This window comes from Argentina silus (genome assembly GCF_951799395.1).
Source record: "Argentina silus genome assembly, chromosome: 14".
NCBI lineage: Eukaryota > Metazoa > Chordata > Actinopteri > Argentiniformes > Argentinidae > Argentina > Argentina silus.
The window spans coordinates 15,346,293-15,356,316 of NC_139668.1; the positions used below are offsets into that span (position 1 = coordinate 15,346,293).

The 10,024-nt window shown below is 47.7% G+C and overlaps 1 protein-coding gene across 1 annotated transcript in view; it reads left to right on the top strand.

Annotated features, from left to right (window-relative positions):
- Nucleotides 1–7,474, top strand: part of fmnl2b (formin-like 2b) — a gene marked incomplete at both ends in the record, with an annotated part of 10,328 nt that extends 2,854 nt beyond the window's left edge. Inside the window, 21 exons of the mRNA XM_083685367.1 lie at nucleotides 161–287; nucleotides 487–563; nucleotides 866–959; nucleotides 1,187–1,261; nucleotides 1,380–1,490; nucleotides 1,620–1,769; nucleotides 1,960–2,061; nucleotides 2,276–2,591; nucleotides 2,854–3,030; nucleotides 3,451–3,471; nucleotides 4,129–4,253; nucleotides 4,454–4,656; nucleotides 4,831–5,065; nucleotides 5,196–5,264; nucleotides 5,413–5,493; nucleotides 5,754–5,883; nucleotides 6,070–6,233; nucleotides 6,599–6,700; nucleotides 6,839–6,937; nucleotides 7,138–7,264; nucleotides 7,386–7,474. Coding sequence (XP_083541493.1) covers nucleotides 161–287; nucleotides 487–563; nucleotides 866–959; nucleotides 1,187–1,261; nucleotides 1,380–1,490; nucleotides 1,620–1,769; nucleotides 1,960–2,061; nucleotides 2,276–2,591; nucleotides 2,854–3,030; nucleotides 3,451–3,471; nucleotides 4,129–4,253; nucleotides 4,454–4,656; nucleotides 4,831–5,065; nucleotides 5,196–5,264; nucleotides 5,413–5,493; nucleotides 5,754–5,883; nucleotides 6,070–6,233; nucleotides 6,599–6,700; nucleotides 6,839–6,937; nucleotides 7,138–7,264; nucleotides 7,386–7,474 — 2,674 coding nt within the window. The remainder of the gene's footprint in view (nucleotides 1–160; nucleotides 288–486; nucleotides 564–865; nucleotides 960–1,186; nucleotides 1,262–1,379; nucleotides 1,491–1,619; nucleotides 1,770–1,959; nucleotides 2,062–2,275; nucleotides 2,592–2,853; nucleotides 3,031–3,450; nucleotides 3,472–4,128; nucleotides 4,254–4,453; nucleotides 4,657–4,830; nucleotides 5,066–5,195; nucleotides 5,265–5,412; nucleotides 5,494–5,753; nucleotides 5,884–6,069; nucleotides 6,234–6,598; nucleotides 6,701–6,838; nucleotides 6,938–7,137; nucleotides 7,265–7,385) is intronic.
- Between the last annotated feature and the right edge of the window lie 2,550 nt (nucleotides 7,475–10,024).

Genomic DNA, 10,024 nt, shown 5'->3' on the forward strand with positions numbered 1-10,024 from the left:
CACACACACACACACACACACACACACACACACACACACACACACACACACACACACACACACACACACACACACACACACACACACACACACACTGGGCACTGTAGTACTGTTCATCAGACCACAGTTCTGTGTTAGTCTGATGTTAATCCCCTGTTAGCTCTGTGTTGGTGTCCAGGTCCAACACACTGCCAAGTCGGCGAACGCTGAAGAACTCTCGCCTGGTGTGTAAGAAGGATGACGTGCACGTGTGTGTGATGTGTCTGCGGGCCATCATGAACTACCAGGTGAGATTCTCTCTCATACACACACATTTGTTTTGTCATTACATGAGGTTACAGTAGTTTTTGTTCACTACATGTTTTGTTTCATGAAACTCACTTCCAATGTATGCAGTCTGTTATAACCACAATATCTTTGCTCTTCTCACTCCCTCCCTCCTGCCTTTCCTCCTCTCCTCCTTCCTTCCTTTCTCTCTTTTCCTAGTATGGCTTCAACATGGTCATGTCCCATCCCCATGCTGTGAATGAGATCGCTCTGAGCCTCAATAACAGAAACCCACGGTTAGTCATTTTACGTACAGGACTCAATCACAAATCACAATGACTTTTTTATGTGCTAAATAAAAGGAGGCAGATGTTATTACACCCTTGAGTATGAATGTGCTGATGAACCTTTGATGAGGATTGAGGAATCTATAGAGGATGTGTCAACGGTTTCTGAATGCTCCATTAAACCTGTTTATGTTGCAATTTGTTTCAAATGGGATGGATACCTGGAAGTCAGGTCCAAAAACAAACCCAAACAATCTCTGTCTCTCTCTTCCTCTCTCTCCCCCCCCCCCCCTCCCTCTCCCTCTCTGCAGGACAAAGGCCCTGGTGTTGGAGCTGTTAGCTGCTGTGTGTCTGGTCAGAGGAGGTCATGAGATCATCCTCTCTGCCTTCGACAACTTCAAGCAGGTAAGACAACCTGGATACCAGAGGATGATTTGGCGAAGGCTTTTACCCAGAGCTACAGACTGCTCCATATTCAGTCTCTGTTACTCATGTGGGATATCAAACCCACAGCTCTGGATTTGCCAGCATCACGCTCCAACCACCTGAGTCAACTCACTCCAACAATATATTTACCCCAACAATATACCCCCCCCCCCCCCCCCCCCTCTCTCTCTCTCTCTCTCTCTCAGGTGTGTTCAGAGACTATGCGGTTTGAGAAGCTGATGGAGCATTTTAAAAATGAGGACGACAACATTGACTTCATGGTACGAGTTTCTCACACACTTGGTTTTAGTGGCAGCCATGTTAGAGATGTGTCTCAGAAGAGTGTGTTTGAAGTGGTGTAGTCTTTGTGACATGGGGTCTTTTGTGTTGTGTGTCCAGGTGGCCTGTATGCAGTTCATAAACATTGTGGTCCACTCCGTGGAGGACATGAACTTCAGAGTCCATCTGCAGTACGACTTCACCAAACTCTGTCTGGACGAATACCTGGAGGTATTCTCTCTCTCTCTCTCTCTCTCTCTCTCTCTCTCTCTCTCTCTCTCTCTCTCTCTCTCTCTCTCTCTCTTTCTCTCTCCATACAAACACTAGTGCCCACCCCCCCCTCTCTCTCTCCTCCACCAGAGGCTGAAGCACACAGAGAGTGACCGTCTGCAGGTGCAGATTCAGGCCTACCTGGACAACGTGTTTGATGTGGGGACGCTGCTGGAGGATGCAGAGACGAAGACCGCCGCGCTGGAGAGAGTGGAGGAGCTGGAGGAAAACATGACCCACGTGAGGAGAACACACACACACACGCACGCACACACAAACACACACACCAACATACACATCACATAAGGGCAACCTGGATATAGAAGGAAGTCATTTTGTGTCAGGGGAGCCTGTATGAAAAGTTGCATATACTGTGCATTGCGTGAATGCTGTTGTGAAACACTTTGTGATGGTCTGTGTTCCCCTGCAGATGTCTGAGAGGTTACTGGACACAGAGAACGAGGCCATGGCCAAGATAGTGGAGCTGGAGAAACAGCTGATGCAGACCAACAAGGAGCTGGACACCATACGGGTTAGTCAGACGCTTAGGCTACAGCTAGCTCCCTCTACAGTATGTGTCTGTTGAGGCTTAAGGGTGCCACTCCAGGCTAATTCCAAGCGCTAACTACAGGCTAACAGTAGTAACTCTCCCTCTACAGTATGTGTCTGTTGAGGCTTAAGGGTGCCATTCCAGGCTAATTCCAAGCGCTAACTACAGGCTAACAGTAGTAACTCTCCCTCTTCAGGATGTGTTTGCCAGTGCCAACTCGCAGGTTCACACCCTGCGGAGGATCGTGAGGGAGAAGGACCAGACGATTCGACGACAGAGCCGGTTGGAGAGGCAGGCTCAAGAGGCAGGGGGCGCCAGAGAGGCACAAGCAGGGGGTGTCGTACATCCCCAGAGGGGCGAGGGAGACGGGGGAGTGTCAGACTCCCCCTCACCCCCCCTTGGGATGGCCCTCTCCCCCAGCCCGGAGCTCATGACCTTTAGTTCAGCAGGGGCCGAGTTAGGAATGCCAGCTCCTCCCCCTCCCCCACCTCCTCCACCAATGCCAGGGACCAGTAAGTGTTGGTTTGACCAATCAGGTCACTTGGTTGTTGATTATGTAGGCATAATATGTCTGTGCTTTAACTGCTCTATAACTGCAAATGCTGTAAGTGGGACCATGATTTTTTTTCAGGTCACAGGTCAGGAAAAACCCCTGGCCCTAGCTAAAACTGTGTTAGAAAGTCACTGATCATAGTAAAGAACATAGCAGCATGGAGCATCGGGGACATAGTGAAATAAACTATATTTCTCCATCTTCTCTCATCCTCCTTATAGTATCAAATGGACCCTACCCTGCCCCTCCCCCACCTGCTCCTCCTCCTCCCCCGCCTCCCCCTCCACCCCCCTGTCGTTCCATGGACTCATCTGGTCCTCTGCCTCCTCCCCCTCCCCCTTGCGCCCCTCCTCTCCCTGGCTGTGGTCCCACTGTCATCTTCAACTCCGGCCTGGCAGGTAAAACTGTGTGTGTGTGTTTATGTGTTTGTTTGTGTGTGTGTATGTGTGTATGTATGTGTGCGTGCGTGCATGTGCGTGTGCCTGTGCGCATGCGTGTTTGAGTGTGTGTGTGTGTGTGTGTGTGTGCGTGCGTGTTTCAGTTTGAGTGCGTGTGCGTGTGTGTGTTTGAGTGTGTGTGTGTGTGTGTGTGTGCGTGCGTGTTTGAGTGTGTGTGTGTGTGTGCGTGCATGTTTGAGTGTGTGTGCGTGTGTGTGTGTCTGTCTGCCAAAAAAAGATTTTGTTCCCTTTCATTTGGGTTCTCTGTCTCTCTCGTTCTCCCTCCCTTGGGTTCTCTTTTCTCTTTTCACTTCTCTCCTTGGTTCTCTGTATGCTAGGTTCTAATATGGTCTTGGTTCTCTCCTTCTGTTCCGCTCTCAGAGGGCTCTCTCAAGCTGTTCTGTAGGTTCCCTCTGCTCATGCCTCTCTCACACTTGAATGTGAACACTCACACTGAATGTGATTCCCCACTCGTTCACCAGGGGTCACCAGGGTCGGCTTGAGCTAGGCACTGCTTAGAGACACTAGTCTTTGTATCCTAACGATCTGTTAATTCCCAGTGGTCTGGATGTGGAGATCAGGGGTGGGATCGGCTCCATTTCAGGAACAGCTGTTCAAGACTGCAGTGAAATTCCAAATCAAGAAATAGATGAGGAATTACCTTTTGTTTTGAATGACGAGTGTTATTCAAAACAAAAAGCCATTATTGAATTTGAATTTGAATTCCCTTCGTCTGACTTGGAATGGTTTGATCTAGTAAAAAAACTGTATTTTGGGGGGTTTTAGATCATTGGTTCCCCAACCCAGCTGTAGATCATGTGTCAGCTAAATCCCTGACACGCCTGCTCTAGCCCGGGCCGCCCCTTGCATGGTGTTGTGTTGTGGTGGTGTTGTGTTGTGTTACTGATCACTTACGACTGTTGTGTTCACTCTGACGTGAGGGTTGGTTTCTCTCATTCTCTCTGCGGCTGATAATGACACCGCTCTCACTTCCTCCCCTCTCTTCTCTCTCTCTCTCTCTCTGTCTCCCCCCCCCCCCCCCCACACACCTCTCTCCAGCTGTAAAGATTAAGAAGCCCATCCAGACGAAGTTCCGGATGCCAGTGTTTAACTGGGTGGCCCTGAAGCCCAGTCAGATCAATGGAACTGTCTTCAATGACATAGACGATGAGAGGATCCTCCAGGTAACCCACCTACCCCCCCCCCCCCCCCGCATACTCACAAACACACACATAGACACCGTGTATATACTTGAATTAATCATTTGTATGATGTGCGTGCATGCGTGTGTGTGTGTGTGTGTGTCTGTGTGTGTGCTTGGTGCGTGCGTCTGTGTGTGTGTCTGTGTGTGTGCTTGGTGCGTGCGTCTGTGTGTGTGTTGCAGGAGCTGAACGTGGAGGAGTTTGAGGAGATGTTTAAGACCAAGGCCCAGGGCGCAGCAGTGGATATGACTCTGAGTAGGCAGAAAGCTCCGCAGAAGGGCCCCAGCAGAGTGTCTCTGCTAGAGGCCAACAGAGCCAAGAACCTGGCCATCACGCTGCGCAAGGCTGGCCAGGGGCCCGAACTCATCTGTCGGGCCATCCAGACGTAAGTCACCTGTAACCCCTGACCCCGACAATACTATTATCATCTGTGCCTGCCTCTGTGTCTGTCTGTCCATCTCTCTGTCTACAGTATCTCTCTCTCTCTCTCTCTCTCTCTCGCCCTCTTCTAAGTGTGTTTAAATGTGGTCCAAATGTGGTCCTTGTATGTTCCCTGCAGGTTTGACCTGCGGTCGGTGCGTATGGACTTCGTGGAGTGTCTGATGCGTTTCCTGCCCACTGAGGGTGAGGTGAAGATGCTACGGCAGTACGAGAGGGACAGAAAGCCTGTGGAGGCGCTCAGTGACGAGGACAGATTCATGATGCAGTTCAGCCGCATCGAGAGGGTGGCCCAACGCATGTCCATCATCACCTTCATGGGCAACTTCACTGACAACATCCAGATGCTCACGCCGGTAAGCATGTGCACACACACACACACACACTCACACTCTCACTCACACTCACACTCACACTCACACTCACACACACACACACACACACACACACACAGGAGAGAGTTTGATCCTGTGTCTCTGTCTGCAGCAACTCCATGCTATCATCGCTGCGTCTGTGTCCATAAAGTCCTCCCAGAAACTCAAGAAGATTCTAGAGGTAAGGTTGTGGGTGTTGTGTGTGTGTGTGTGTGTGTGTGTGTGAGAGAGAGAGAATGCCTTTCTCTTTGTATTTTAGTATAAATGGTTTGAACACAATTGATATAAGTTACCTTATACACGTGTGTGTGTGTGTGTGTGTTAACTAGATTATCCTGGCTCTGGGGAACTACATGAACAGTAGTAAGAGAGGAGCCGTATATGGATTCAAGCTCCAGAGTTTAGATCTGGTAAGACACTCTTTAGTCACCTGGTGCACACGTTTCATTACAGGATACACACTATTCACCTGAAACACACACACAATCCAATATGTTATTCACACCATAAACAAATGACAATCGCTAAAACTGTGTGTGTGTGTGTGTGTGTGCGTCTGTGTGTACGTGTGTGTGTGTGTGCGTGTGTGCGCGTGTGTACGTGTGTGTACGTGTGTGTGTGTGTGCGTGCGTGTATGTGTGTGTGTGTGTGTGTGGGTTCCTCTTCCCAGCTCCTGGAGACTAAGACGACTGACAGGAAGCAGACTCTGCTGCATTACATCGCTAATGTGGTGAGAGAGAAATTCCCTGGCGTCGCTCTCTTCTACAACGAGCTGCACTATGTGGAGAAAGCTGCCGCGGGTGAGCGCCCTGGTTAGAAGGACACTGGTTTGCACCGACTCTAACAACAAGGACTCACAATATACCTGTGACCTCTAGCATTGTGGAATGACTGTCATTGTATCAAAATAGGTCAGTAAAGAGTATTCCACCGATGTTGAAAGTAAATCGAATAAATATGTGTGTGTGTGTGTGTGTGTGTTGCAGTGTCCCTAGAGAATGTGGTGTGTGATGTGAAGGAGCAGCAGCGCGGTATGGAGTTGACGTGGAGAGAGTACAGCATGCACGGCCACAACGCTACGCTCAAAGACTTCATCAGCAAACATGAGACGCGTCTGCAGAAACTACAGGAGGACGCACGCATCGCACAGGCAGGAACACGCACACACACACACACACACACAGGCCCGAGGACAAAGGAAAGTCTCTGGGGGATACAATATCTTTGTATTGCCATACACAGGAGTTTGTTAGAATTCGTTTTCAGTACAGGATGGTGGGGAGCTCTATATCACATTTACAATGCGTGTGCAAGGTGCAGACACTGATTCAGATTTATGATTTATCGTCCTTGAGAGGAAATACTTTGACTACTGGTGTCACAGGTTGGGATGAGGTGAGATAGTTAGACAAACCCTTTGACATCATACAAGCACATGCAGAGATGGCATTAACGGTCATTTCCCTTAGAGAACCACAGAGAGTAGTAACTGGAACTGATGTGTTGTGGTTTCAGGATGCGTTTGATGATGCGGTGAAGTTCTTTGGCGACAGTGCCAAGACCATGCCTCCTTCCGTCTTCTTCCCAGTGTTTGTGCGCTTCATAAAAGCCTACAGGGTAAGCTGTGTGTGTGTGTGTGTGTGTGTCTCATACTGTATATAATGTGTTTTCTTTCATTTTTATTTTAACAAGTGTGTGTGTATATATGTATGTATGTATGTGTGTGTGTGTGTGTGTGTGTGTGTGTGTGTGTAGCTGGCTGAGGAGGAGAATGAACAGAAGAGAAGGCAGGAGCAGATGATGATGGAAAAATTGGAGCAAGAGGAGCAACAGCAAGAGGATGAGGAGCCTAAGGTAGTATTTGTTACTATGGAGACACGCGCCTGACAGTCTGTCTCCATGGGCACAGTCTCATCATTGTGACAGTACGGATATCTGTGCCGTGGAACAGAATGACTGATGTTTTCTCTTTCTACTTCTTTCCCTCTCCTTGCGCGCACACACACACACACACACACACACACACACACACACACACACACACACACACACAGTCTCCATCCCACAGGGGTAAGCGTCAGCCGCAGGAGTCATTGATCACAGAGCTGAGGAGGCGACAGGGGAAAGACAGCCGACATGTGTACGAGGGGAAAGATGGAGCAATAGAGGACATCATTACAGGTACACGCACGCACGCGCACACACGCACACACACGCTTGCACACACACACACACACACACACACTTTGATTGACTTGTTGTGTTGTGTGCTATGATTTGATCGTCTGTTTTCTGACTGCAGTGTTGAAGACCGTCCCCTTCACTGCCAGGACAGCCAAACGCAGCTCTCGATTCTTCTGTGATCCCGCCCACACTGAGGAACACTATTGAACTCAGGGAGTGAGAGGGAGAGATAGAAAGAGTGAGAGAGAGAGGAACCCTTGCCCCTGAAGTTGTGACTCTTTGGATCATCACTGACCCTGTAAAACCTCACCCCGTGAGTGTGTCCTTGTCTCACAGGGGCATGCTATGAAGCTTCATAGCCGTACATTACTGTTCATAATGTAACTCCCCTGTACTCAGGGGACTTACAGGGGACTGTACAGACTGTCACCTTGGAATTAATCAACGGCTCACAATGCACTTTAAAAAAAAATCTTTCAAGTCAACAATTACAATTAGAAAGAGGAAGGGTTTGGTAGTTGGATGAGGGTGAGCAACCACTGGAAGGTATATGATTCTAATTGATGACATCAATCACAAAGGGCTGTTAATTCCACTGGATGATGATTCTAATTCTAATTGTGCGGTCAATGCCAGGGTCACGTGTCGGGAGAGATGGCCCAAATTTAGAGCTGGACGCCACGGTGCTCCCTCTGAACATTCCATTCATCCACTCGATATTCATCTTGGAACCCAGAATCTCACTTCTCGATTGAGATTCTGGGGACGCAGGAAGTAAACCCTGGGGGACGGGAAGTTGACAACAACTGGTCCTGTGAGGCTCAATTGGTAGCCTGGTGCTTACAATGCTGAAGTTGGGGGTTGAATTCCTGTTGGGACCATATATACTAATAATGTATGCAGTTACAGTACTGTAGGTCACTTTGGATAAATGCGTCTGCTAAATGGCATATATATATTTTTTGCTTCAGCCGCTTGCGACGCTCCTCCCGTTCCACCCTCTGCCTCTCCTCTGTTCCGTCTCTCCCATTCCGCTCTGCCCTATGTTTTCAACCCGACTTCCACGCATTGCATGAAATTAAAACATGGAGTTACCTGAAAATACTTTCGATGGCATCATTTCGCAGGTGAGCTGTGAGTCCCTGCCTCAATTTGAACCGCATACTCAACTCCTCTCTATCAATCGCTCGAATAATCTGTGGCGCTTAATTCACTTCAGCCTCCCATCTCCACTTGGGTGTGCCGTCAGAATTATTCAGTGCAAATGAGGGAATTTAACCTGCTCATTGTCGTGAACACGCCTCTTTTACCGCTACTCCACCCACCTGAGCGCAAGACAGCGCTCCGGTAATTTCACCTGCTGCCGCCAACACAAATTGCCAATACACCTGCGTTTGGCTTTTAGAGCCATAAAAGGTCATTCACATGTTAAGCGACATGCGCTGCACTCAACGCAATTCATTTGCACTCTGGACAGCGCTTGCGCTACCTCAAACATCTTCCGTGCACTTAGGAAACACTTCCCACTTAGGAAATAGCTGGTACAGAACATGGCGCATGCCAACGCAGTGCCGTTTTTGCGTTAACCCTAACCCTACACATCATCAGTATTTGGATTCTAGTTCCAATTCTAGTAGTTCAGTTAGCAAGCTTGTTTAAAAATTAATTAATACAATGAAATGAACAGCTGTTGTCTGGTCAATATTGGACAGGAGGCACTCGGCTGCCATTACGATATGGTCTGTAAAATGCATATTAATATTTTTGGTTGAAACATCAATGCTTAGCTTTCTACAAAATGGCTCTGGTTCATTCACTCTGTTTTGAGCTGTAACATTCCTGAATATAACACTGAGAATCATGTTGTTCAAACTCACTCCTAGAGAGGTTTGACATCGGTCCGTCAATCTGCTGTGTAACAGTAAAACTTGTACAGCGCTTGCTATTTTCACTACATTTAATGTTTACTATATTTACTACCTTTACCCTGAAATACAGGTCATCATTGTCTTCTCCTAGCTTGACCACACCATGCCTGGGTTGCTGGTCTGTTTCTGCTTTAGCCAACTCCTTTGTTGTTGTCTTGTCAAGGTTAGGATGTAGCATTAATGAATGCAGAAACAGTCCCACGCCCAGGCCACACCCAAAGCTTTTTCCTGCCTGTCTGACTCGTGGGACTAACTTTGAGAGAGAAAGAGAGAGAGAGAGAGAGAGAGAGAGAGAGAGAGAGATCGATCCATTTCATAATGAACTGTTGAAAAAAAAGAGAAATAGGAAGTATTAACAGCACAAGACTTTTCTACATGTATATACGTTTTCTAGGGAGTCCCGCTTGTTGCTTGTACCCTGCTGTGTGTTTGTGATTACTATTGTTGATGTTGATGCTGCACATGTTGTGTAAATAAACAGTATCCTGTCAGACTGTCAGGTCATTTATGGTCAATTTTTACAATTATTTTGGACACTTAGGTTAAGTTCCACACACTGTGTACAACGATTTCCTGCCAGAAAACAAAAGGAAGGGTTGACAGCATCACCCATAACTGTCATAAATAACAGCTCTCAAAGACTGTTTCATCATACCTTAATCCAGGTTAAAAATACATCCTGTTATTTTTAAATAAATAAATAAAAACAGACATTTTTGCCCATAGTTTTTATAGACTTATGAGAGCACATATCTGGATAGCATGTAGCTACCCGGATTACTTTAAAGGGATACATTTGAATTGAGACTGGTGAAATGCTTTGTACATG